The 25,587-nt window shown below is 66.7% G+C and overlaps 3 protein-coding genes across 4 annotated transcripts in view; 1 reads left to right on the forward strand and 2 right to left on the reverse strand.

The window, feature by feature from the left end:
• The window catches only part of GPSM1 (G protein signaling modulator 1), a 22,052-nt gene extending 11,220 nt beyond the window's left edge, over positions 1 to 10,832 (forward strand). Inside the window, exons 9-13 of the mRNA XM_024762709.1 lie at positions 1,488 to 1,558; positions 2,406 to 2,585; positions 8,559 to 8,715; positions 9,092 to 9,300; positions 10,276 to 10,832. Coding sequence (XP_024618477.1) covers positions 1,488 to 1,558; positions 2,406 to 2,585; positions 8,559 to 8,715; positions 9,092 to 9,300; positions 10,276 to 10,482 — 824 coding nt within the window. The 3' untranslated portion in view covers positions 10,483 to 10,832. The remainder of the gene's footprint in view (positions 1 to 1,487; positions 1,559 to 2,405; positions 2,586 to 8,558; positions 8,716 to 9,091; positions 9,301 to 10,275) is intronic.
• A 3,335-nt stretch (positions 10,833 to 14,167) lies between these two features.
• On the reverse strand, positions 14,168 to 15,551 carry DNLZ (DNL-type zinc finger). Its single transcript, XM_024762425.1, has 3 exons — positions 15,542 to 15,551; positions 15,202 to 15,412; positions 14,168 to 14,432 (listed from the first exon to the last, which is right to left on the reverse strand). The coding sequence occupies exons 1-3, from the start codon at positions 15,549 to 15,551 to the stop codon at positions 14,264 to 14,266; spliced, it is 390 nt and encodes a 129-aa protein (XP_024618193.1). The 3' UTR covers positions 14,168 to 14,263.
• CARD9 (caspase recruitment domain family member 9) lies at positions 15,489 to 24,897 on the reverse strand. Of its 2 annotated transcripts, XM_024762627.1 has the most exons (13): positions 24,769 to 24,897; positions 23,162 to 23,365; positions 22,851 to 22,988; positions 21,172 to 21,476; positions 20,914 to 21,093; positions 20,671 to 20,814; positions 20,343 to 20,468; positions 18,657 to 18,848; positions 18,156 to 18,197; positions 17,823 to 17,871; positions 16,435 to 16,511; positions 15,856 to 15,938; positions 15,489 to 15,764 (listed from the first exon to the last, which is right to left on the reverse strand). In XM_024762627.1, the coding sequence occupies exons 2-13, from the start codon at positions 23,343 to 23,345 to the stop codon at positions 15,665 to 15,667; spliced, it is 1,620 nt and encodes a 539-aa protein (XP_024618395.1). In that variant the 5' UTR covers positions 23,346 to 23,365; positions 24,769 to 24,897; the 3' UTR covers positions 15,489 to 15,664. The 2 variants fall into 2 exon arrangements, with proteins under 2 accessions (XP_024618395.1, XP_024618394.1); XM_024762626.1 differs by lacking the exons at positions 22,851 to 22,988; positions 23,162 to 23,365; positions 24,769 to 24,897 and adding an exon at positions 22,135 to 22,267.
• Between the last annotated feature and the right edge of the window lie 690 nt (positions 24,898 to 25,587).

The following is a 25,587-nucleotide window of genomic DNA, read 5'->3' on the forward strand; positions in this document are numbered from 1 at the left end:
TCGGGGCCAGTTCCTTCGTTTCCTCCTCAGAGCTGCCTTCCTCGTGCCGCTGGGGGTGGGCGGGGGGAACCCGACCCGACCTCCTCTGCTCCTCTCCTTCACCTGTGGGTGGGCCGTGTGCCCCAAGGCTGCGCCCCTCTGGCTCGGGGCCTGGCAGAAGCCTGCCAGCCAGGGGCTGTTTTCTTCGGGGTGGAGGGGGCAGCGGCAGGCCCGCACAACCACCACAGCCAAGCAGTGGGGACAGGGGGCCGTCAGCTGGCCTAGTCCTGGGGGAACGCTTCCAGGAGCTGCCCGGCTGGCACCTGGTCGGGCCGCTGTGGCCACTCCTTCCCCAGCTCCCGGGACAGCGATCGCCGACGCCCCTCCGAGGATCACTGCGTCCCCACCTCGGACTGGCACATTTCTCGGCCTTAGGAGGGCAGGGGGACGGCGTGTGGCTTGCTCAGGGCCTGGGGCCAGGACAGGGAGGAGAGCATGGCCGCCCTCGCCAGCCACTGCAGGCCACCTGCCCAGTTAGTTCTTGTGAAGCTCTGCATGTTTGGTTTGGGCCGGTCGGAATGCCCGAGCGCCAGAGCCGGCTCCCTTCTGGGGACCGTGTCCCAGGCAGCGGGTGTGGGCCCAGAACCCAGGCCAGGCTTGGGGTCGGGGGCCGGGTGGAGGGCTCCCCGCCCACCCCTCGAGGCCGCTTGCTGTGGCGTGTGCGCCTGGCCGCAGCAAGGGGCTAGACAGGGCGGGCTCTGGGTCCGGCTCCCCACGCTGCACCGCAGGCGTGCACAGAGCAGCTTAGCTTCACGAGCGGAGCCGCACTGGCGGTGGGGATGGAGAGCGAACCATTGCATCCACGGCTGCAGCTTGCTGGGCGCCCGAGACGTGCCAGGGGCCATGAGATGCTTTCCAGTCCCCCTGTGCTGCGGGCAGTGTGTCCGCCAGCACCATCTGACGGGGGCGTCAGGGGGAGCGTGGAGGGGGTTGAACTCCGCAGGGTGAGTGACCGGTCCAAGGCCAGTGGTGCCGAGACGCGACCCCCAGGGTGTCCACTGGTGCCGGAGGCCTCGGTCACTTTGCCCACTGTGCTTCCTGGCCTCGCCAGGCCCAGCCCTCAGAGGAGAGTTCACTCAGCCCGCCCCCCACCCCGAGGACCTGGGCTGCCCTGGTGTGGGCGGGGTGAGGGTGTGCGGGCACAGGGTGTGGGGAGCAGCTGAGCCAAGGCTGAGGCCCGGGGCTGCGTAGACGCAGGAAGTGTATCTGAGGAGAGGGAACGGTGGAGGCAAAGGCGAGTGGGGAAGAGCCGGGCCCAGAGCTCGGGAGCTGAGCTAACGGGAGCCCCTGTTTGGTCGGCCCCACCTGGACGCCTGCCTGCTTGTCCTGTCGAGGGTGCGGCGCTCGTGCAGACGCCACATTGGCCCCCACGTGGGCTGGGAGGTGGGAAGTTCGCGATCCTCGAGGCCCGGGGCCGGCGCCGGCTGACTGGGCCTGCTGCCTTGCAGGGGCCAGGCCCAAGAGGACACAGAGGCTGAGCGCGGAAACCTGGGACCTGCTGAGGCTCCCCCTGGAGCGGGTGAGTGGGGCTCAGGGCGGGCGGCCGGGGGCACGTGGGGCAGGTGGCAGCCAAGCGACAGTCGCCTACAGTTAGAAGCAGAGCGTGGGCAGCGGGATAACGAGGCTGGTGCGGTGTTTGCTGAGCTGCCAGCACCTGCCAGGGTTCCTGTCTGCGTCATGTCCCTGCCAGGGGCGACAGATGTGCCCCGTGCGGCCCAGGACCCTGGATGGGCCATGTGCCCAGAGAAGGCCCCAGGAGACCCTGCAGCACCAGGGGCTGCTCCCTTGCCTCTCACCGTGGTCCTGCCACCCAGGCCCCCGGCTCCTTACATGTTGTAGACCCCCAGCGTCCTGGCTGGTCCCCATTCCCGTCTGCTCCCTCCTCACTTGGACTCTTCTCCAGGGGGAAGCAGAGCTGTTATGGGTGGAGCAGCGGGGGCTTGACAAACCCCAAACAGATTTGGGGGCCCTGGGGCCACTCTGTACCTGCCAGGGTGGGTGCTGTGTGGCCCAGGAGCAGTGGCCTGACATCTCGGAGCCTCCAGTCCCTCCAGTGTACACTGGGTTCAGTTGTGGACAGCCACGGGGACCCACTGTGGGGACAAGGCTCAGGGCCGCCCACGGTCACCCATCGCTTAGTGTGGGCAGGTGGACGTTTGGGGTGGTCAGAGCCCCTCCGGTCCCCGCCCCGCCTCTCCCTGCCCCCAGGCTGCCGGCAGCTCCCTCTTCCTCGAGGCTCCGGAGCACCTCCGTGTGGGTCAGTGAAACGGGGCTGACTGCATCTGCTCAGCCCCTCTTGGGGTCCTGGGCTGGGGGGCGTTGGCGGCCTGGCCCCCTCCCACGCCTGGTCTTCCCCCCCTCCCCAGGAGCAGAATGGAGACAGCCACCACGCGGGGGACTGGCGGGGGCCGGGCAGGGACTTGCTCCCCGCTCCCGTGAGGAGCAGGAAGTACCAGGAAGGGCCGGACGCTGCTGAGAGGAGGCCGCGGGAGGGTGGCCACTCCCCACTGGACAGCGCGGACGTCCGGGTGCAGGTGCCTCGCACGGTAGGCGACTTCTCCCCAGGGGCCCACAGGGAGCCGCGAGGGGCTCCACTGCCCATCCTGCACAGCATTCTACACGGCCCACCTGGAAGCTGGGCCAGGCCTCTCCAGGGAGCTGAGGTCATGGCCCTGGGCTGTCCCCTGGGACCTGGTGGGCACAGGGACAGGGTTTACTCATCAGCTGGACGGGAGGCCTCGTGCTGGTGGTGGTGGGGCAACAGGCAGCCCAGGAAGGGTCTGCAGGACAGCTTGGGGGGTGCAGCTCAGGTCCTCAGGCCCAGCCAGCAGCCTTGTCCTGGAGACACAGTGTACAGACGTGGACAGACAGACGGGGTCTGGTGGACAGATGAGTGGGGATGGACGGCTGAGGGGTGGGTGGACTAGTGATCGAGTAGACGGACAGGTGGGGGATGGAGGGACGCACCTGGTCTCTTGCTGCCTGGCAGGTGTCGCATGGTGCCCAGGAGCCTGGCTGGCTTCTCCAGGCTCTCAGGAGCAGGTGAGGTACGGGGGGGCACAGAGGGGCATGTGCCCGGCCACGCCCAGGTTCAGAGGTCAGCCTGGAGCCAGCCCCCCATGCACAGAACACCTGCGTCCAAGCCTCCGAGAAGTAGTCGAAAAAGAGTTCCCTCCAGGGGTTTAATCAGCACCTTCCCCGCCTTTGAGGGGCGTGGGTGCCGTGCGGGGTATTCTTAGCCCCAAACGGCTGCTTTGCACCCGTCTTCCCGTGAGCCTGGGGCAGCCTCCGCTGACCCCATTTGACCCTAGCCCCACTGGATGGGCCAGAGGATGGCCAGAGTCTGTGTCCGGGGAGTGGGGTGAGCGGGGGAGGGCACAGGGGCCTGGGGAGGGGGACGGGATCCCTGCTCGGGGCAGGAGGCCCCGTCAGGCCCCTCCCTGACCCTGACCCCAGGCAGTGCAAGGGCCCAGGCAGTGCAAGGGTGTTGCCACCAGCACAGCGGGGGCTGCGGGATCGGAGGAGGGTGGCTGGGTGTGGTCTGAGGGGCCGGGCATGGGGAGCAGGGCTGGGCCGGCCCCAAAGGTCAGGGGGAGTCTTGGAGTCGGCCCAGCCAGAGAGGGTCTGGGCAGGGAAGGAGCCCTGCCAGGGCACTGGGGAGCCACAGTGGGCTCTGGAGTAGGAAAGGCCTGCCCAAGGCCGAGCAGAGGCCTGGCCTGTGCTCATGGCCCCCACCGCCCGGCTTCACCCAAGACCATACTTACTAGGTGACGGCGGCGTCCATACCCACACCCCGTCGTCGTTCATGCTGTGAAACGGGGGCTGAGCCAGGGGGGCTGGGGTCCTAGCCCCGCCCCCCGCCCCGCCCCACAGTGCAGAGAGACTTGTCTTTCTGATTCTCTCGCATCCCTAAGCCACACCAGCCTCCCCGCACGAGGGCTGTCTTGGAAGGCTTCCCAAAGAGGTGACCGAGGCAAAGCCGTACACCCCACCTCCCATCTGGGGGCCTCAGAGCCTTGGGCCCCAGAGGCGGGGCCCGGGGAGGTGAGCCAGGCCCCCCCGACACACTGCGGCTGCCACGGGCGGAGACCAGCGCTGCGAGAGCCCCTGCCTGTCCCGTCTGGGAGCTCTGGCCCAGCCGCGTCCCTGTAGCTGCAGTTCCGGGACCTCTTCTGCCAAATAGACGGCAGTCAAGGCTCAGGCTTGCCACGTGTGCCTCGTTTACAGCAGCCCTAAGTGGGAAACCAAGGCTCAGGGTAGAAGGAAATGGCTTGAGGGCGTCCAGCTAGGAACGGTAGGGCTGGGCTTCCTAGGCCAGGGTCAGCTCCTGGCACCCACAGGTCGGCCCCCAAAGAGAACACGTCAAGGTGTCGGGCCATGGTGGTGTCTTTGGAGAAAGTTCCTACGACAGGGTTCTGAGCCTGGCCCCAGCTGGAGGCCTGGACCCCGCTGGTGGGCTGAGCCCCCGTGCCCACCCAGGCACCCGACAGGAGGCGTCCTCAGAGGGCCAGTCCCAGGCTGCTGGTGGTGGCCGTCTGTCCCCAGGGCTGTAATGGAAGGGGCCGGCAGCTCTGAACCCACTACAGAAGGGGCAGGACAGAGCGGGCCCTAAGAGGGGCCTCTGGTGTCCTCGTCCTGTCCTCACCTCTCTTGCCGGGACTACCCAGGTGCCTCCCGTGGTCGGCCCCTGCTGGCTCCAGGGCCGGGCTGACGCTGACTCCACGACCTCCCGGAGCAGGAAAGGGACACCCAGGCGGCAGCAGGAGGCCAGGGAGGGCACTGCAGCCGAGGGGCTTTGGTCTGGGGCCAGGCAGAAGCCGAGGGGGCTACTGTGTGGTGCTGCGGCTCTGCAGGGGTAAGGGTGTCAGGCCACGCGATCATCGAGGCCCAGAGTGGGAAAGGACACCGACCCGTCCGGCTCCTCTCCGGGCTGGGCAGGAGGCCGGGGCTGCTCTCAGAGAGAAAGTGCTCCCCAGACGGCTTTCACCCCCTCGCCGTGCTGCTGTGACTGCCCACAGGCTCTGTGCTCAGGGAAATCCATCTCCGAGTGTTTGTGGGGTGTGTGTGCCGTGCCATGCGTGCGTGCGCGGTGCAGGTGGGCGGGGACGGGGAGGGGCCCTCGCCCTGGGTCCTATTTCAGCGTCAAGCCAACAGAGCCAGTGGGTCTCTGTGGTGAGGTAGCACCAGGCACTGCAGGCAGGGCAGTGGCACAGGGGCCTTGGCGTCCTGCCTGGGCTCCACGTGGCCCAGCACCCAAATGCACTCGGCTGCTGGCGGACAGGGCTGCGGGTCCGCGTGAGTGGGGGGTCCCTAACACGGCTGGAGGCTCATGGCCTGTCGGAGCGGACAGGGCTGCGGGTCCGCGTGAGGGGGGGTCCCTAACACGGCTGGAGGCTCATGGCCTGTCGGAGCGGACAGGGCTGCGGGTCCGCGTGAGGGGGGGTCCCTAACACGGCTGGAGGCTCATGGCCTGTCGGAGCGGACAGGGCTGCGGGTCCGCGTGAGGGGGGGTCCCTAACACGGCTGGAGGCTCATGGCCTGTCGGAGCTGGACTTAGGCTGCAGAGCGCCCCCCCTGGGGGGCCGGGGCGGGTGGATGGTCAGCCGGCGGGCAAGCAGTCAGATTCCCGGCAGCCTCCCCCGGGCCAGTTCAGTGGGGGTGAGTCCCACGTGTTGACCCGTACTCACCTGCCTTCGGACGTCCCCGTCCTGGGCAGCTCGGGAGCCAGGGCAGCTGCAGCCCTGGGGACCCGGCCAGGCCGGCTGGAGGGGACAGCCGGGCCTGGCGGATGGGAGAGTTTGCACGACCAGGGCTGGCTCCTTCTTCCCTGGGAGAAGATGGGCTGAAACCTCTGCCGTGGGGCCGGAGTGAGCCTCAAGGAGTTCTGACCTCCGGGCGGAGGGAGCCCGAGTCAGGCAGAGGAGGGGGGAGGGAGCAGGGGGTGGCCTCCAGGTCCCCTGAACGTGTCCTCCTGGGATTCAGGCCGGTGTCCTGAGCGAGGGGCGTGGGCCTCCCCCTGTGCCTGTGGTCCCAGGCCAGCAGTGCCCTGCATGAGGGGGTGCCCACCCTTCACAGGTGGCCCCGGGCTCGGGGAGGGTGAGAGCTGCCAGGCCCCGGGCCAGTCCCAGGTCTCAGGCTGGGATGGCTGTGGCGCAGTGCCTCGGGAGCCTGGCTGGATGACCGTGGCGGGGCCCTCAGCCCGTACCTGGCCACGGTGGTGATGGCACCGTGAGAGGCCTACAGCAAACCCCCCTCTCCTTCAGGTGCCTCTCTTGAGCCCGAGTTGCAGCCCAGGGGAGGCTGGAGGAGTGTTGGGGACACGTGCGTCCAGTGAAGTGGGACCCCCGGGTCACACCTTTCCTGGGAGGGGCCTGGCTCCGTTCACCTGGCCCATGGTTCACCTGGCCCATGGTTCACCTGGGAGATCCCAGCTGGGGCCAGATGCTGGGCTGGGGGCGGGAGCAACAGCTCCCCCTGCAGTGGGGTGGTGCTGTGCTCACCCCACACCTGGCGGGGCCGGGGGCCCCCAGCCTGTGAGCAGAGCCCACGAGCGCCTGGGGGAGGCACCTCTCCGTAGACCCCACCTTGACGCTGGTCCCCAGCCACTCTGCCGGGCCTGCAGGTCCCCAGGAGGCCCGGACTAGGTGCAGCCCCCTGGCCAAGGCCCCTATGGGTCCCTGAGCACCGGCTCTCCCTTCCCTCCAGGTTTCCTGGGCACCACAGGAGAGCAGAGCCCTCAGGGGTGGATTTTGAACCCCCCGGCTCTGGCCTTGGCTCTGGGCCCGCCCTGGCCAGGCAGGGGGTGGGGAGGTGCGACCCAAGAGCCTGAGCCCGGTGGGGTCTCCTCTGAGCTGCCACCTGCCGGCATAGGTCGGTGGGACCACCCGCTCGGCTGCCCCTCCCTGCCCACGTCGGCCAGCGGGTCCTCCCGGCCTTTGGACGCCTCACTGCCCCACGGCCTGAGCCCAGCTCGAAGCAGCCCTCACTCTGTGCTCTGGGAGCCCAGGCTGGGCCAGCTTCCAGGGCCCCAGTCTCCTCTGTGAAACGGGCTGGTGTTGGGTTGTCGGGGGCTCTGGGGGTCACGCATTTCAGGCAGGGCTCTGAGCGACGAGGCAGCTGCCAGCCAGCCAGCCAGGAGATGCACGGGCCAGGGCTGGGCAGGGGGATGCTCTGGTCCTGCCCTCTGGGCAGCCCCTGAGAGACCACGCCCTCCATGGAGGTGTGAACTGAGGCCACCCTGCCCGTTGGGACTCAGCCTGACCCAGGGACCTGGTCTCACCCTATCCCACCCACTGCCTCAGAACTGCGGCCCCTCCCCCCATTCTGACCCAGCAGTGGGACTTGCCCGGGTCAGCTGGCTTAGCCCAAGGTCAGCCCTCCCCGTTGCCCAGGCTGCCCACTTAATGTAACTTTTTCTTTTTTAATTTATTTTATTTTTGGCTGCGTTGGGTCTTCGTTGCTGCACGCGGGCTTTCTCCGGTTGCGGCGAGCGGGGGCCACTCTTCACTGTGGTGCGCGGGCTTCTCATTGTGGTGGCTACTCTTGTTGCGGAGCACGGGCTCTAGGCGCGCGGGCTTCAGTACTTGTGGCTCGTGGGCTCAGTAGTTGTGGCACACGGGCTCAGCAGCTGTGGCTCGCGGGCTCTAGAGCACAGGCTCAATAGTTGTGGCGCACGGGCTTAGTTGCTCCGCGGCACGTGGGATCTTCCCGGACCAGGGCTCAAACCCACGTCCCCTGCACTGGCAGGTGGATTCTCAACCACGGCACCACCAGGGAAGCCCCCAGGCTGAACTCTGATGCTCACTGAGGGCATCTTTCAGAGCCCCTGTGGTCCAACCACCAACCCAGGGCCCCCAGCCTGGCGTCCTGGCTCTCCCCAGCCACCCAGAGCAGACCCTGGCCCACCACACTCCCGCCTCAGCCAGCACGCGGAGGGAGGGGCTGGGGGGTGAGAGCACTGTCTCTAGCCTGGCCCGCGCACATCTGCCGTCCTCTGGGGACGTTATAAAACTGTCTAAACCCCACAAGGGGTGGGACTGGGAACACAGAAGCCCTCACCTTCCCCAGTTCGGGCTCCTTGCCTTTGGTGCTATGACCTGACATTGCTGGCACCTCTGGGTCCAGCATCACCGCAGCCAGGGCCCTGGCACCGGCCACTTGCAGTGTGCATGACGAGCTGCCAAGGGGCCTAGTCACTCACTCGTTTATTTGTTTAGCAGACACTGGTGAGCGCTGTGCTGGGTGCTGGGGCTCCAGAGGTGCACAGGCATGGGTGGCACTCACTGCAGGCAGCTGACACAAGTGCTCAGTAGGGGCCCCCGGGGGGCACCAGGGAGCGGGGGCGGGGGCAGTGGTGGTGCTGGGAGCAGGAGGGGCGGGTGGGGGGGGAGGGGCCTGACCTCAGCCCAAGCCGAGCAGCCACTCAGCTGTGTCCGGGGGTCTGTGAGGGGCTGGTGACCACAGCAGGGCCACCTGTGGCTGGCCTAGAGCCAGCACCGACTGCCCGTCCCGCCCCCCAGAGCATCCCCCGGGCCCCATCCTCCGACGAGGAGTGCTTCTTTGACCTGCTGAGCAAGTTCCAGAGCAGCCGCATGGATGACCAGCGCTGTCCCCTGGAGGAGGGTCAGCCCGCAGCCGCTGAAGCCACGGCTGCCCCCACCCTGGAGGAGAGGATTGGTGAGCCCGCAGGGCCCAGGGCCGGTCCCCTCCCTCCGCTGCAGTGTTCCGAGGGCGGGGCGGACCAGCTGCGAAGTGCCCCCGTCACCGTGAGCCCCGTGACCCCACCTTGCCCAAAGCTGCATCCCAGAAAACGTGTAATCGTCCCACCCTCCGGAACACACCGTGTCAGGGCGCAGCGGTCTCGGAGCGGGTGTGGGAAGCCAGGCTCTCTGCTCTGTCACCCCCTGGAGGCCCTCAAGGCGGGCATCGGGCCCACATCAGGAGCGGCTGAGAGCAGCTGGGGTTTGGGGTCGGCAGAGAGGCTGCTGGGGGCTCTGGGGGCACAGTGGGCTAGGTCCCTGCCTACCCGGGCCTGACCCCCTGTGCCCCGCAGGCCAGCCCTCGCTGACAGCCTCCCCCCAGACCGAGGAGTTCTTCGACCTCATCGCCAGCTCCCAGAGCCGCCGCCTGGACGACCAGCGGGCCAGTGTGGGCAGCCTGCCCGGGCTGCGCATCACCCATAACAACCTGGGCCACCTGCGTGGTGACGGGGACCCCCAGGAGCCGGGGGACGAGTTCTTCAACATGCTCATCAAGTGCCAGGTGGGCTCCGCCACCCTCCTCCCGCCTGCCCCCCCAGGCCCCTCGGCCCCGGTTAGCTCAGGGCCCCTCCCCGGGAGGCTCCACACAGGGCCTGGGCCCTCCGTCTCAGGGTGCATCGTGTGGGACTGGACCCCAGGCTGGCTCAGCCAGTGTCTCTGAGTGCCCGTGGGTGCTCAGACCCATGGGGCTCCTCCTGGGCCCCCTGAGTAGGTCACCCCAGGACATCCTCAGGCTGGCCCCTCCCTACAGTGCAGGAGCCTGGAGCCGGGCGCGTCACCGGGTATTCCTCCAGCCTTCCACATTCGGATGGAGAAAACCGAGAGCCAGGCAGCACCCCCAGATTGCAGAGGGCAGGAGGGGCCTGGCCGACACCACTGGGTGCAGCCACCCACCAGTCTGGGTGGGGCAGAACTGCAGGTGGAGTTTCAGGGTCAGGAAACCCTCAGTGAAATGGCTGGGGAGGGGGCAGCCTCATAGCCCCCGCCCCGTGCAGGAAGCTGGAAGGTTTCCAGATGTGACATTCCTTCCCACGGAGGAGAGGAAAGTGCAACTCTGGGAGAGTCCAAGGAGCCTGAAAAGCAGCCCCTACCGAGAACCCCCGCCCACACGCACGCAGCCCCACAGGCTATGCCGGCTCCCGGCCCCCTGACCCGAGGGGGCCCTGGGGGTCTCGGCACCACGAGCTCCGGGAGCTGCAGCCCCGTCCTGTCCCTGGGGCTCGTGAACACACCACGGTCTGGCGGCCTTAGGAGCAGGCCTGGGAGGCTACCACAGCAGCTCGCCCGCCGGGTAGGCCGTTCTCGGGGTCAGGGCTCCCAGCTGTGCCCTGGAGCTGATTCCCAGGGAGGCCCTCCTGAGTTGGCACTGCTGCCGAGTTGTCCCTGGGGCCTCTGAGCGCCGGGCCCAGGCGCCGGGCTGGGCCCTCCAAGGCCTGCGGAAGCGAGGCCGCCGACCCACGTGTCCATGTCTGCCCAGTCCTCCAGGATCGACGACCAGCGCTGCCCGCCACCGGACGTGCTGCCCCGTGGCCCCACCATGCCCGACGAGGACTTCTTCAGCCTCATCCAGAGGGTCCAGGCCAAGCGGATGGACGAGCAGCGGGTGGACCTCGCTGGGAGCCCGGAGCAGGAGGTGGGCGGACCCCCCGAGCCCCGGCAGCAGTGCCAGCCCGGCGCCAGCTAAGGCCTCGCACCCACAGCCGGGCCCGCCCCACCCCCGCTCCTGGACCGGGGCGGCGGCCCGGGGGAGCTCACAAATGTCCAGGATGCCCACAGCACCCCCCGTGAAGCCAAATCCTCCCGAGGCCACAGCTGAGGGCAGGCTCTGAGCCACCCAGCCCATCTCACTGAGCCGGACACTGGGCACGCGGCCCCCGTGGCGTCCCCTCCCCAGGGCAACTGGCTCGGGCCAGGGCCCACTCCTGTCCTGCGACGGCCCCTTGCGGTAGGTACGAAGCTTCCTGCAGGCCTGCCCCACCCAGCCCCGCCCTCGCCCCGCCCCTGCCCCAGGCCGGGCCTTCAGCATGTACCCCAACCCCCAAAGGTGTCTCTGAAGCCTCTTCTCTGGGGCCACCAGCGGCACGGGCGTTTCTGTCCTCCTGAAGCCGGCCTCACCCCTGGGGAGGGTCCCCTCCCAGCCCCTCTCCCCTCCCTCCTACCCGGCCTGGAGGAGGAGGCCAGTCCCAGGAAGCCTGTAGCCTGCCAGGCAGTGGAGGCAGTGGCTCCTACGTGGGGTCCCCAGCCCCACCAGGCATGTGCTCCTGAGCCGGCGGGGTGGGGAGGGAAGGGGGCGAGCTCCACATTCCTCAGCTCCAAGCCCAGGAGCCCAGGAACTGAGCCGGCCCGGTTCTGGGAATACCAGCTGGTAGGGGTCTGCACCCTGACCATGCCAGGGTGGGCGGCAGGTGCGAGGGCTCCAGCTCTGTGGCCGTGGTGAGCACCCAGCCCTCAACCCCACCGTGGGGCGAGATGACATCACGCCTTCTCCCGTGGGGTGAGTCGGCCCTCGGGATTGGGCAGGAGACAGGCCTCTGGGGAGACCGTGGCCGGCGCCCTTGCCCAGAACCCCCCATCTCAGCCCACCTCCTGTAGGGCCCACCTCCAGCTCTCCTGGAGCGTCCCTGGGTCGAGCCGCAGCCCCACGGCCCCCAGGCGGCCCTCCTCTTGCATGGCGCCTCACCCAGCCCCAGGTCGCGCCCTCTGAGCTTGGGGAGGCCGCCGGGCCCCCGCCCCTCGGTACAGTACAGCCCGGGGCGCTCTGGGCGGAGGGGCCCCCGAGGGCGAGGGTAGGGCGGCAGGTGTGGGGTCAGAGGTCAGAGCACAGGCTCCTGCTTGGCCGCCCCACACACCCGAATGTACGTGCGTATTTATTGCTCACACGTGTGTTTGCCATGTTGTCAAGGGGTCCTTTCCAACCCAAGAGGTACATTTGTTCTTCTGTTTTTCCTGAAAAAAATAAAGTCTGCCAAGCGAAAGCTGTCGTGTCAGGATGAGGGCTGGCACAGGTGCTGGTGCTTTCAGAGGCCCAGTGACTCGTTCACCTGGGCGAGCAAGCCTGCACTGTGCCAAGGGCCTGGCGCCTCCTGCCCCCCAGGCTGGCCCTGCTCCCGCCCACCCCCGCACCCGGGCTCGGTCCCTGCTGCGTTTATCGGGGGGCGGGGCTAGGGCTCAGAGGGGTGAAGCGGCAATCCCAGGGACACGCAGCCGGTGAGGGTGCTGGTGTAGGAGCCCAAGTGTCCTCCAAAGCCCACACCTCAGCCCTGAGCCCCACGTTCCCCTCCCAGAGGAGCTCTGGTGCCGAGACGAGGCTGCCGGAAGGCATGGAGTGCGGTGTGGGGCAGCCCCCAGCGGGGCACAGGGAACCCCAGGCCTCCCTACCGAGCCTGCCATCCTGCAGCCTCTCCTGGGTGAGGTAAAGAAAAGGGAGGGTGGTTGAGAACAAGGCCCATACGGGGAAGGGTAGAGCCCCCAACCCCCCACCCTGGAAAGTTCTCAGTGCTCCGGGAAATATTGCGGGGCACCGTGCCTCTCAGTGGCTCACAGCCAGGCCAGGACACTAAAGGCTCTGAGAAGTCCTGCAGGAAGAAGTTTGTTTGATGTCCTCGAACCCGGCGTTGCCCATCAAGCTGTCTTCAGAAGACTACACTTGGGGACATGCTGTCACAGGATCACAGGAGGTTGGCCCAGATTCCCTAATCTGACCATTTGGAGAGGGTCCTGGCCAGGAACGAGGGAGGGAAGATAGTTGGGGGGTGGTGGAAAGAGCCAGGGGTACCTTGAGAAGGGACTGGAGATGGACGGCGGCTGGGCGGGGGCCACACGGGGAGGCACCAGGGTTGGTCAGGAGGCAGGGGAGGAAAAGTGGGCCGGAGCCTTTCCTGTGGTTTCTGTGGGAAGAAACAGTGAGGCAGGGCCAGCAGGCCTGCTCGGCCGGTGAGGTCTTCAGTGGCTCTGGGCAGAGGGGCTGCCCGAGTCGTCCGGAACCTGCCCTGGGTGCACTCGCCCAGCCGTGTCCAGGAACTGACCAGCTCTCCAGGGTCAGAGGGCCCAGATGTCAAAACGTCAGAAAGCAGACCATAAAAAGATGTGGCGAGCAGCCATGTCCAGACCGCCCACGGAAGGAGGGCTTGGCCTGCGTGGCCCTCCTGGGTCCCCGCTCTGCGTTCTCAGAGTCCGGCCAGCTCCCTGGGCCTCCCCACATCCAGTTCCAACCCTGTGGCGGCAGCGAGGCCCCGCTGCTCTGGCGTTTCAAGGCCAGCGGGTCCCTCGGGGCCTCCGTGGAGGAGCACGCCCGGGGCTGGTTCGTCCGCCATGACTGACTCCGCAAATGTCACAGGAGGCTCTGGGCAGGATAATAGGGGGTTGTTCACCACGGGAAGAACGGGGGGTATTCGAGCCGGAGCACGAGCTGCCGGCGCCTGGAGAACAGTGCCGAGGCCCGTGCTGACGGGGGCGGCCGTCAGGAGCTCGGATCCTGCGAGATTGTGGCTGGTGATTAATGTTGAAGGTCACACAGCCCAGAACACTTCTGGAAATAAACATGCTTTCGTAAACACAGGAACATCCTGAGAAGGCGGTCAAACGAGGTTGGGAGACAAACTGCACAGCCCCGGGGAGGGAGCGGCCCACCACCAGGCCCACAGCAGCCCAGCTCCCACTCCGCTGGCCACCATGGCCGCCTGGCCCGCCTGCAGCCACCGTGAGCAGCTCAGCCTGCTGACTTGGCTTGGCCAGTGGCCAAGGGTCAGGGCTGAGGTTGGCACCGGCTCACCAGTGCCATCCAGGGGGCGTCGAGGAGACGGCAGGTGCCACAGAAGGATCTACGGGGCCTCCTTGTGTCTGGCCAGAGGGACAGGACCCCCGGTGGGGCTTGGGGGTGCTGACCCCACTCCCAGGAAGAACAGTGGCTAACGGGCCATCGAGATCAGGGCCCTGGGACTTCCCTGACCGTCAGTGGTCAAGACTCCCCGCTTCCAGCGCAGGGGTCACGGGTTTGATCCCTGGTTGGGGAACTAAGATCCCACATGCCACGTGGCGTGGCAAAAAACAAAACATCGGGGCCCTGACACTTGGGGGCGGGGCGGGGCTGAGCCACCCCGTGCCCGTCCTGAGTCCCATCTTTCGACCTATACTCCTGACGAGGTGGTGCCGTGAGCATCTCCACCCGCAGACAGGAAGACGAAGGCTCAGAGGGGCAAACTGACTGCCCGAGGCCACACAGCCACAGCCAGGAGGGGCTCAGACTCCACATCCAGCCCCTTCCCACTCAGACATGGCCAGCAGCCACAGGAGGCCCTGGCCTGCAGCCTGGAGGGGCTTCTTGTGAGTCATTCTGACTCCAGAACCAGGGATGACACGAGAGCCCCAGGTCCCCGCATCTGCAAGTGATGTTGGTTTATTGATAGAAACAGGCAAGTCCAGAGTGGCTCAGGGCCGGAGCATCCTTCTTGGAGGCACAAGGCAGGTCAGCTGGCCTCTTTGTTGCCAGGGTGGGTGGGATCCTGGTCCTCAGCCCCTTCCATAGCAGTGGTGGATTTGGGGGGCCCCGCAGCCTCTAAAACGAGCTCCAGGGCCCCCTCGCCAGCCACTCGGCGTACCTTCTCCCCTCTGGCCGCCAGGATTTCTTCAATATTCCTGAGAAAGACGGAGGTGCCTTGACACTCCAGGCCCCGAAGCTGTCCTGTGTCTTGGTCCCTCGAGGGCACCCTAGGCCAGGCTCGAGTACACGAGTCCCTGTGCTGGTGTGGTATCAGGGCCATGCAGCCAGGAGGCTCCTGACCACTGCCCCCCCACTGCTCTCCACAAGGTGGTGAGGCTGACCCTGCAGCCCCAGGGCCCTGACCACTCCACCTCACACCCGCCCCCCCCCAAGTCTGGTGCAGTCAATCAACCAGTGTCAGCAGAGAACAAGAAAGCTGCATGCTAGGATCCCTGCCCCACAGCAGGCACTCAGGAAGGAGTGCCTAGTAGGGTGAAGGAACCACAGAGTGAAAGGCAAGCTGTTGCCTTTGAGTCAACCTAGTCTGACACCCTCATTTTAGGGTAGGCCCGTGGCCCTGACATGTAACCAGGTCCTACCTGCCCCCAGAGGCTGTCAGTGAGGGCAGAAGTCAGGCAGTGAACCAGGCTGAAGGAGCTGATCTAGGGTGGAAGATTTAGCAAGTCAAAACATGTTCCAAACTTGAGCATACTTTTACTAAAACGTTACTTGTGTTTTATCTGAATTTCAAATTTAACTACATCTCTTGCATTGATAAGGAAGCTGGGCTGGAGATGTGGGCTCTGTAATCCTCATTAGAAGGACGGTGCCCCAGGGAGGTTGGGTGGGGCTCCAGACTCAGGATGGACCAGGCCAGCACTGGAATATAGACCTCTGTCCCCAACCCTTCCCAGGTAGCCTCACCTCTTCCCATACAGGTCCGAGAACCAGCCCAGGTTGTCGGCGATGATGTGGTGGTTCTGGCAGCCAGGGCAGGTCACAATGACCACACCCCGGTGATAGGCGAGCTTGGAGATGTGCTTGGAGGACCTGGTCCCACAGACCTGGAGAAGAGGAGGTGAAGCCCTGCTCCCGCCCCGCCCTTCCCAAGCGGCGGGCAGCGCTCGGCTACCCCCTGGCGGCAGGCGTTGCGCGCTGGCCGGCGCGGGGTCGGAGGGGGCGCGCGGCAGCAAGACCGTCGGAGGCGGTGGTGTCCGGACCGCGGTCTTTTATTGACGGGGGTGCATTTTTAACACTGCAGCACGCGTGTGCATCACACAGAGATAGAACAAGCCCGTGCTCGCCAAGGAAGAGGCGGCCTAGCGAGGCAGCTCCCAGGTGGCGCCGTGTCCTCCTCCCACGACGCGCGGCTGGACGGAGGGGCCGGCTAGGAGCCCTCGGTGTCGGTGTTGTCGCTGCCCGTGGTATTCTCCCAGTCCACCTCCCCCTGCCTCGCGCCGTGCTGCATCTTCCTGAGGGCCCGCTTCCTGCGGGAGACCCAGGCGGCGCAGGTGGGCGCAGGTGTGCGCGGGGCCACCGCTCCCTAGCCCCCCTCGCCCTCCGCCCACGCGGGCCCACCTCCGGTAGTTCTCGAAGCTCTCTTTGAGACGCCGCCGCCCCTTCTCCTTCTCGGGGGGCTCCCCGCCGCTCAGGCCTGCGTCCTGCGGGAGGAGCGAGGCTCAAGCTCCGGCCAGCGCCCGCGTGGGCCCCACCCCCGCCCCGGGGCTGCGCACTGGGGGCTGGGCCGGCGGGACGCGCTTTCTCTCAGATGACAGGACTGGCCTGGGACGCACGCACAGCCAGCAGGGATGGGCTCCAGGCCAGTGTTCCTTCTACTACAGTGTCCGGTGCGGCCCCCTTGCCGTCGGGCTCCGTGCAGTGGACAGTGAGGCCGAGTTCGCACTCAGGTTAACGCTGCGCCCCATCCAGAAGATGGGCCCGCTCCCTGCCCCCTCTCCCGCTGCTTCGTCCAAGAAGGGAGGGGGCTCAGCTTCACATTCCAAAACACCACAACCCAGGAGCCCATGGGCAGAGACCTTGTGATCACCCCCCAGGCGTCCAGGTAGAGGAACCACTCTCCCCGTTCGTTCGTTATCATTCACACTGAGACCCACACCAGGGGCCTCTCAGGGCTCCAGGGACCCCAGGCAGCCTTACCTTGGGGGTCAGTGAAAGCCGCTCCTTCTGCAGAGCCACAAAGGGCTGCTCAGGGCTCTCCCGGATGGCCGGGCCGCCTGCAAGGGAGAGTTGTACCTTTTGGTCCTGCCTACCTGCCAGGATCACGCTCACCAGCACTTCTACCCCCTAGCCCGGGCCAGTCCTGTGCCACCTTCTGGGTCCTTACTTGGACCCCGCAAGCATTCCCATTGTACAGACATGGGGACTGGGGCTCAGAGACCTCACTTCCCACTCCTGGCTTCCAGAGCAGATGCTGCGCCCCGTCCCTGGGCAGGGGCCAGGGCTGGGGCACTGCAGCGTTGGGGGCAGAACACTGCAGGCTGCTGGGCTCCCTCCACATCTGCCAGGGCCTGGATGGGCCCAGGGCTCAGGACCCACAGGAAAAGTGCTCGGATGGGCTGGCTCCCCTAAACTGTCCACGATGGGCGACTGTGGCTCCCAGGTCTTGGGGACATTGCGGTGGGAAAGGCCCAGGCCCAGGTCTTCCCCTCCTCCTTGGCCTCTGACCCTGAAGCCTGCGCCACCTCCCGCAAGGGGCCACACCAGCCCTGGGCTGGGGCTCCCAGGACGGCTGGGCCAACAGCCTTCCCCTCCCGTTGGCTGCCTGCGGGTCCTGCCCGCCTGTCCCCACGTGGGGGCTCACTGGCCTCAAGTTCATGTCTTTGGGCAGCAGCGGAGGGACCAACCACTTCTCCATTTGCTGCCTCTTCCTCTTTCAGCCCCCCTCAAGAAGCTGGGGTCAGGCCTGACGCCGAGGAAGTCCATCTGGCTTCACACGCTACCTCTGAGGTGGCACCCCCACCACCACCCATCCTCCCCAACTCCCGTCTGACACCCACCTTCAGAGCCAGCCCCTTGTCATCCCTGCTGGGCCATCTCCCTGCCACTCCCTGTCCTGTGCCCAGGCAGGCAGAAGGATCCCGCCCCTGCCACCTTAAGGCCCCAGTCACCCTGAGCTGTCCCTCCTTCCCTGCTCTGTTCCACTTCCTGGTAGTGGCTACCTCCCCAACTCCCTGCTCTGGAGGGCGGGGTGCCTCCACTCTGCAATCCCTGGGCCTGAGTGGGCTGCAATGGCCAGGCGTGTTCTCAAGGTGGGAGATGGGACGTGGACCTGCAAGCCTGGGCCCCGGGTGCCAGTGGGGCTCTTGTTTGCTGGCTGGGGAACCTTGGGGGTTGCTTATCCCTCTGGGCCTCAGTGTCCCCATCTGTGAAGTGGGGTTGTGGAGGTCTATGGGCCAGGGCTGGGGCACGTGTCCCCAGGTGCCGGCGTCATGCCGTGTGCGTGCTGAAGGTCGGGACGGGTGCCCGCTTGCGGCCAGAAGGAGGCCTTAGCCAGATCCTCCGGGACAGGCTGCTCGCCTCCTCACCTTTGTCTGAGAGCTGGGCGTCCTCCTCTAGGTCCTGGGGGAGCGAGAGCTTCCCAAGAGAGAAGGGCAACTGGTTAGACCACCAGTCTGCCAGGACTGGACCTGACCCTCAGCGCTGCCCACCCACTGCTGCGCTCCCCACCGCCGTCACCCCCTGTACCGGCTTCTCAGGGAGGGACCTACGCTGCCCAGCCGGGCGTTGGGAGGATGGCCGGTGGTGGGCTGAGCTCCCAGAGCTTCTGAGGGACCCAGTGGGACTGTGGTCCGGCAGAAGCTGTGGCCGGGAGTCCGGGGTGAGGCTGGCCCTGGGCCCGCCCCCAGAGTCACACTCACCTCCTGGGAGTTCCTCGGTGAGCCGTCCTCTAGGTCGGAGCTCTGTGGTCACAGAAGAGGGGTCGGTCAGCAGGCTGTGGGGAGACCGAGCCACTCGAGGGCACGGGGTGGGGTCCCAGGCCAGCCCACCCTCCAGGGAGGCCCCTCTCCAGGCCATGGCTGGGCCTGGCCCCTGGCCAGAACGCCCCTCTCCCCCCTCCCCACACCCTGCCAGGCCCTGAGCTATGCCAGCTCTGCAGCCCACCTCCACGAGGGCTCGGTGGGCAGGCAACCTTACAGAGGAGGGAGGGCCTCAGGAACGTCTGGGGACCTGCCAGAGCCAGCGGCAGAGCTGTGGCCGAGCCAGGCCAGGCCCAGGCCCCTTGGTGGCTCCTCCTCCGGGGTCTGCAGTCTCTAGGGACACACCTGCCCCCATGTGGCTGCACCCCCAGAGCCCCACCGTGGCAGAGCCGTGGCTCTCTCTGACTGAGGGACACCGTAAAGGCCCCGGGGGAGGCCCACCAGGACGGACGTGTCCAGCTGCTGCCACCGGAGGCGGCCCTCCGCCGCCAGCAGCTGGCCCTCGCGCTGGAACAGCTGCAGCTGCAGCTCATCCGCCGTCTCGCTCAGCTCGCGGACCTGCTTCCGCAGCGCGTCCTTGTCCTGCAGGCTGCGGGCGTGCTGTGCGTGCAGCTCCTCCCGCGTCATGATGGCCTGTGGGGCAGCGCAGGGCAGGGCAGGGCAGGCGCGGCCCGTCTCCCTGCCCCCCCGCAACCCCCGGTCTTTCATTTCCCCTCCCGGCTCTCTCACTTCTCAGCACAGCCCGCCTTATTTCTAGCAGTGCTCCTGGGATAGTTTCCAGCAACACGGCCGGGGACGGGGCGGGGGCCAGCGCTGGCCTCTTCCCCTTTCTTATCCGAGGATGTCACTCGTGTTTTGGGGGTTGGAAATGCAATACAGGCTCAGAATGGAAAGTGTGGACAGCTCAGAAAGTATAAAGAAGATAATACCGCTGAGAATAGCCCCTGCTGACCCTGCAGGGTCTTCAAGTCCTGCTCGCTGGGCACATTCAGCCGTGTTCACGTGCCCACACGTGCGTTTCGTACTTCCTGGGTACAGCTTGATATCAAGAACACGATTGTTGACAGCCATGTAACATTCTTTAAGACGAACACCCCACGCTTTATCGAGCCAGTCCCCCATGGCGGGGGCACTGAGGTCAGCCCAGGAGGCCAGCCCACGACCTACAGTGACAGGCCCAGGAGGCTGCGGCTGCGAGACACACTTGTAGGAAGCCAGCCTCGCGTCCAGCAATGATCCAGGAGCTGACACACACCCCTGCCTCAACTGACCCCGACAGCCAGGGCTGGATTAGTAACAGGACATCCTGAATTTCTGTGCCAGCTTCCAACTCGGGACCCACCAGAGAAAACCCTGCCACTCACCTCGGCAGCCAGGTGCCAGCGTCCCTGGGCGGGTGGCCTGCCCTGGGTGCCACCGGAGGCTGCGCGCCCCTGCTGGCCATGCACAAGGCAGAGGGGGGGCTCTGCTCGGGCAGCTCCGGGAAGGAGCTGTCCTGTCGGGTGAGCTGCACCCATTTCACACCTGCTGCCCCAGACCGCACTGCTGCCCACGGCCTTGAGGGAAGCACGCATCTGCCGGGCTTTCTCTGCGTTTCTGTTATTCCCACGAGAGGGCTTTCTAGAAGTGAGTTTGCCGGGGAAAAGGAATCTACCTCTTCAGGCTCCTGATACAGACTGCCGATCACCCTCCAGAAAGTGACTGAAGCGACAGCTGTGGCTGTCAGAAACGACTCCGAGCCGTGACAGGAAAGTGATGGGAAACGAAGAAGCAGGTGCAGCCCTGCGTGGGGCGCTGCCTCCCCACCCAGAAGGGTGCAGCCGGCCAAGGCGCCCATGGCTTTTTAAGCGAAAGAAGTCTTTGCAGAACGAGTCAGAAAGCTTCCACTTTTATAAAACAAAAACGAAACTACAAGTACGCTGGAAAAAGTCTGGCAGGTACAGCAGAAGGTGGAGCGTGGACTTCCTGGCAGCAGGTGGGGCAGAGGTGGAGGAAGGGGATTAACTCATTAGCGTTCACGTTTCTAAACGAGCAGGAACTGCTTTTGTCCGTGCTCCCTGAAAACCCACCGTGACAACTGCATCCCTGAAAGGCCACTGCGTCCGGGGAGGGCTGCGCGGCCCCTACCTGGTCCCGCTCGATGGCGACCTCCTCCATCTGCTGCAGGATGGCCTCGATGCGGTCCTTGTACATCTTGGAGTCCTTCCGCAGGGCCAGGCACTGCAGCTCAAACATCTCCTTCTCCTCCATGCACTGCGGGAGGCGGCAGTCAGCCGAACCGCCTGTGGCCCCGCCGGCCCAGAGCTCCAGACCGAAGCTGGGCCCCGACGTGCCCGGGGAGCGCGGGCGCCAGGTGGGGCGGAAGGCCGGCCCTCGCCTCCAGGCGGGGGGAAGGAGGGACGTGGAGCCCCGCTCAGTCGGCCCAGGGCGCACCCCCCGCCTGCCCGCCGCGTACCCGGGCGCGCGTGGCCTCGGCCTGGCGCAGGTCCTTGCGCAGGGAGAAGATGGTGGCGGTCTGTTCCTGGAGGTCCCTCTGCGCCTGCTGCCAGTCCTCCTCCAGCACCTGGACGTAGGGGCTGCTCTGGTCTGGCTTCCCCTCCTGTGGGTGCGAAGGGAGAGGGCGGCAGCACAGCGGGGCTGGGAGGCCCAGGCCGGCCCCCCGGCGCCTGCCCCGCCGGCTCGGCCCCCGGGGCCCCACCTGGACGGAGGCCTGCAGCTCCTGCACCCGCGCCTGCAGCAGTGCCTTCTCCTGCTGCAGCTCCCACAGCAGCTCGTGGCTGGGCCGCTGCTCCATGGCGTGCTTGAGCTTCAGCGTGTGCCTGCGCTCCACCGAGCACTCGTCCTCTGCCTTCATGAGGCTGTGCTTGAGCCCGTCGATCTGCGGGACCGGCTGTCAGCACCAGCCCAGGACCCCGGTGCCCGCCACCCACCCCAGGAGCCCCACCGCGCAGGAAACCTCCAGCTGCAGGTCACGGTTACGCATGAGCGCAGCGCCCCGCTCCTCGCTCTGGCGGGCCAGGCGCAGGGCCAGGTCGTAGTTCTCGTCCTTGCAGCGCTGGAGCTCACGGCCGCCCGCCTCGCAGGCCTCCTTGAGCCTCTGCACGCGCTCCCGGTGCTGGCGCAGCAGGCTGTCCTTCACCCGCAGCTCCTTCACGAGGTCATCCTTGGAGCCCAGCCGTGCCGTCAGGTCCTGCACCTTCTTCTGGAGCTTCATCACCTCGCTCATCAGCAGCTGCGTCAGGCCCGACTCCCCGGATGCGTCTGCGAACCGGGAGGGCGCCACGTGACGCGTGGCACCCCTGGCCCCTCCCGGGCCTCCACTTGAGGACCAGCGGCTCCAGGGGAGCCCGGCCAAGGGGTCAGTTCCCAGTTGCAGCTGCCCCCCGTCCCGGAGGTCAACTCACCTCCCAGCCCGGTCACCACCCCCCACTCCAGGGCAGGGCAGGGCAGCCCAGGATCTGGGTATCCATCCCTCTTTGTCTAATTTTGTTACCATCCTGATTGAGAGGCAGGGGACGCGACTCGGGGCCGCTTCACGGGCTGCTGGGGCGAGCAGGCCTGGCCTCTCGGGCATGGCTTTAGTGGGGTCACATGATCTTCTGGGCAGGAGGGGCTCTGAGCCAAGAATCAGCCTGTGCACCCCACCTCCCACCTGCTCCCCACTCCGGAGTTCGGGTCCCCCTTTCCTCCAGCCTCTGCTCCTTCCACGAGCGTTAGGAGGAGAGCGGGATGGGAGTGACACCCAGACCGGGCCCAAAGCTGGCACCCTTCCCACACACGGCTCGCTCCCTTCCTTTCATACGCGATTTATCCATGAGGGGACCAGGTGGGGAGGGGGCCGCCGGCTGTAACCCACACCATCCCCCGCCCCTCCATCCATCCGGGCCCTGTGCCTCCAGGCCCGTGTCCCGTTCCTCACCGATGATCATGGAGAAGACGCGGGTGGGCTCTTTGCCCGTGACCTTCCTGTACAGCTGCGGGTAGTAGAGCTCCAGGCTCTCTAGGAACGCCACGTAGCCCTTGTGGCCAGTCCGCTGCAGGATGTCCAGGAGCACACCTGCGACCCAGAGGACACGTGTGGGCACGCAAGGCTGCAGAACCCCAAGAGGCTGCAGTGGCGGGGGTCTGGACGGCTCTCCCAGGGCCTCAGCTGTGCGTGAAGCACCACAGCTGAGGGCAGACGGGGCAGGGGGCCTCCAATTTTGTTACCATCCTGATTGAGAGGCAGGGGACGCGACTCGGGGCCGCTTCACGGGCTGCTGGGGCGAGCAGGCCTGGCCTCTCGGGCATGGCTTTAGTGGGGTCACATGATCTTCTGGGCAGGAGGGGCTCTGAGCCAAGAATCAGCCTGTGCACCCCACCTCCCACCTGCTCCCCACTCCGGAGTTCGGGTCCCCCTTTCCTCCAGCCTCTGCTCCTTCCACGAGCGTTAGGAGGAGAGCGGGATGGGAGTGACACCCAGACCGGGCCCAAAGCTGGCACCCTTCCCACACACGGCTCGCTCCCTTCCTTTCATACGCGATTTATCCATGAGGGGACCAGGTGGGGAGGGGGCCGCCGGCTGTAACCCACACCATCCCCCGCCCCTCCATCCATCCGGGCCCTGTGCCTCCAGGCCCGTGTCCCGTTCCTCACCGATGATCATGGAGAAGACGCGGGTGGGCTCTTTGCCCGTGACCTTCCTGTACAGCTGCGGGTAGTAGAGCTCCAGGCTCTCTAGGAACGCCACGTAGCCCTTGTGGCCAGTCCGCTGCAGGATGTCCAGGAGCACACCTGCGACCCAGAGGACACGTGTGGGCACGCAAGGCTGCAGAACCCCAAGAGGCTGCAGTGGCGGGGGTCTGGACGGCTCTCCCAGGGCCTCAGCTGTGCGTGAAGCACCACAGCTGAGGGCAGACGGGGCAGGGGGCCTCCGCGGGGCACGGGGGTGGGGGATGGGCACTGACCCACTTTCCGCTTGCGGATGACCAGGCTGGGGTCGCTGAGCACCTGCTCTTCGTCATCGGGGTTCAGGACCTTGCACTGGCGCAGGTAGGGCGTGATGCGGGCGGGGTCGATGATGGAGATGAGCTTCACACGGAAGCCCTCCAGGGCGCTCCAGCACTCGTCCTCATTCTCGTAGTCTGACATGGCGTAGTCGGGGCAGGCGGCTGGGAGGGATGCCGTGGCTGAGCAGCAGGCATTGCCAGGAGCCAGGCCTGCGCCTCACCCGCCAGGGCTCTGGGCAGAGCCAGACCAGGAACCCAGCCCAGGGGCGTCCAGGAGAGGGGCCGCCAAGAGAGGGAGAAGCCCCCGCTCCCTCCCATCGGCTCGCCGGGCATCGCCCTTCACGGCCCTGCTCCCGCCCCTCTGGCCGCCCTGGGCTTTATCTCTCCCTGGGTCACCCCAATAAGCATGGGGAACGGCGTGGAGATGCTCCAGGGTCAGGTGGCATCTAGGAGAACACGCTCCCCTGCACTACGGCCCTCCTTTGGCCCTGTCCCCCCAGAGCACCCCAAAGTGCTGCGGGGCAGGCGGGAGGCTGCCCCCTTACCCAGGGAGCTGTTTGCGTCACCTACCAGCACAACCTCCCTGGCACACGGGGGAGAGATCCCAGCCCCAGCCCCCGAGGCGCCAGGCTGCGCTGGCGGGACTGCCTCCTTCCTCGCGGGGCAGTGCCTGCTCACATCCCCTCCCGTCCCCTCCTCTCCTTCCGCAGCTGGTGATGCAACAGTCACCTAGCAGCTGCCGGGCCGGCCTGCTCCGGGTCAGGCTCGGTGACAGGGTGCCCTCCAGGAAGGGTGACTGTGGACGGCCCATGGTGGAGGGAGAGCCAGGGCCCCGGGCGCACTGGGAGGGGTGGTTGTGTCACCCCGGGCTGGCCTGGAACGCAGCTCCGTGCCTCCTCCAGCCTCTGGGACACCAGCCGTCCAGGCTCCTCCTGTCTGCCTCCCAGGCGAGGCCTGCTCTTGGCCGCACTCTTGGGGACTGTCAGGCCAGCTCTCCGACAGGGGACCATCTACGCTGGAACCGCCCGCCGCTATTCCCTTCTACACTACCAGTGGGGGAACCACTCTCTCCAGGGCCAGGCTGAGCCGGGAGCAGCCATGTGGTGGCCTCCTCCCAGCGGTGGGGACGGAGACCCTGACCCCGCCGTCGCAGGCTGAGCCTTTGACCCGTGTGGGAAACACCGGCTTCCAGCCCAAAGGGACTGGGCCACCCTCCTAGAGACGCGGCTGGCAGCAGGTTCGCGCTGCCCTGTCAGCCCGCCCACCCAGCAACAGACAAAGCACTGAATGAAAACACCAGCAACTTGGGGTCTTTGGAGTGTCTGGCCCGGTCCCCGCCTTCCTAGCCTGATGTCCACGCGTCCCACACCTGACAATGCCCTGCTGCTAATTCCAGTGAAATGACCAGCAGGTACCGGGTGGCTGTGAAGGGGACAGGGCAGCAGAGCGAGGCCACCTGATGCCCTCCTGGGGTATTTGCTCCAGACCCCGCTCCCCGCCCCAAGCCTGAGCTGGGCCACAGCGGCTTCCCAGCCATCTGAAGCAAGGGCACCAGGCCGGCCTACCTCGGGGTCCTCCTGGGGCACCTAGCCGGACACTGGTCAGCCTGGGCCGCCCGATTCAGTGTGTGGCAGGACTGCCGGGCTGCCGGGACAGAGGGCGGGCGGGGCCGGGGGAAAGCCGTGCACTTCCTGATGGGTCCGCTTAACCACACGGAGGCCTGGCTGTCCTCCTGCAGGGGACCATCTCCGCGCTGCCTTCTGATTCGCCCAAGCAGGGCGGCCCCAGGAGGCGGGGACAGGGAAGTGGAAGCTGCCGGCTCCCGAGGAAAGCGGCTCCTGCTTGGAGCCCCCCGTGCCCGCCCCTCCGGGCGCCTCCCCGCCGGCCAGCCCAGTGCCAGGGCCCCGGGGCCTGCCCTGGAGGCCCAGCCCCGACCCTGCAGAGTGGGAGCACGAGCCGTGGCTCTGCCAGTGTGGGCGAGGCCAAGCCACCGTCCCGTCCATCCTGGTTCCATAAGGACTGCAGCGTGGTATCCAAAGAGAGCATGGGGCTGGTGGGGGCGGCGGGGCTGCAGGCCCTAAAGCCTAACCCCCAGCCCACGGTGCAGCTGGTCAGCCTCTCCCTTCCTGGGAGCAGCCCCTCCCCACCAGGACACACGGGACAGCGACAGCAGGGCCGCAGGGGAAGCCCCAGGCCAGCGCCCCACCAGAGTGGCCTCACTGGTTGAACTGAGAGAGCTGCCACCTGCCAGGTTGAGCAACAGCTCCGGGAAGGGGCTGCGGCTGGGTGGGCAGGGGCCTGACCAGCGCTGCTGGCTCCCTTCCTGTAGGGTCCTGAGCCCCTCAGCCCCAGGGTTTTTCTCTGCCTCCTGGGCCCATGGTGGT

The sequence above is a fragment of the Neophocaena asiaeorientalis genome, unplaced genomic scaffold, assembly GCF_003031525.2.
Source record: "Neophocaena asiaeorientalis asiaeorientalis breed wild unplaced genomic scaffold, Neophocaena_asiaeorientalis_V1.1 scaffold78, whole genome shotgun sequence".
Lineage (NCBI taxonomy): Eukaryota > Metazoa > Chordata > Mammalia > Artiodactyla > Phocoenidae > Neophocaena > Neophocaena asiaeorientalis.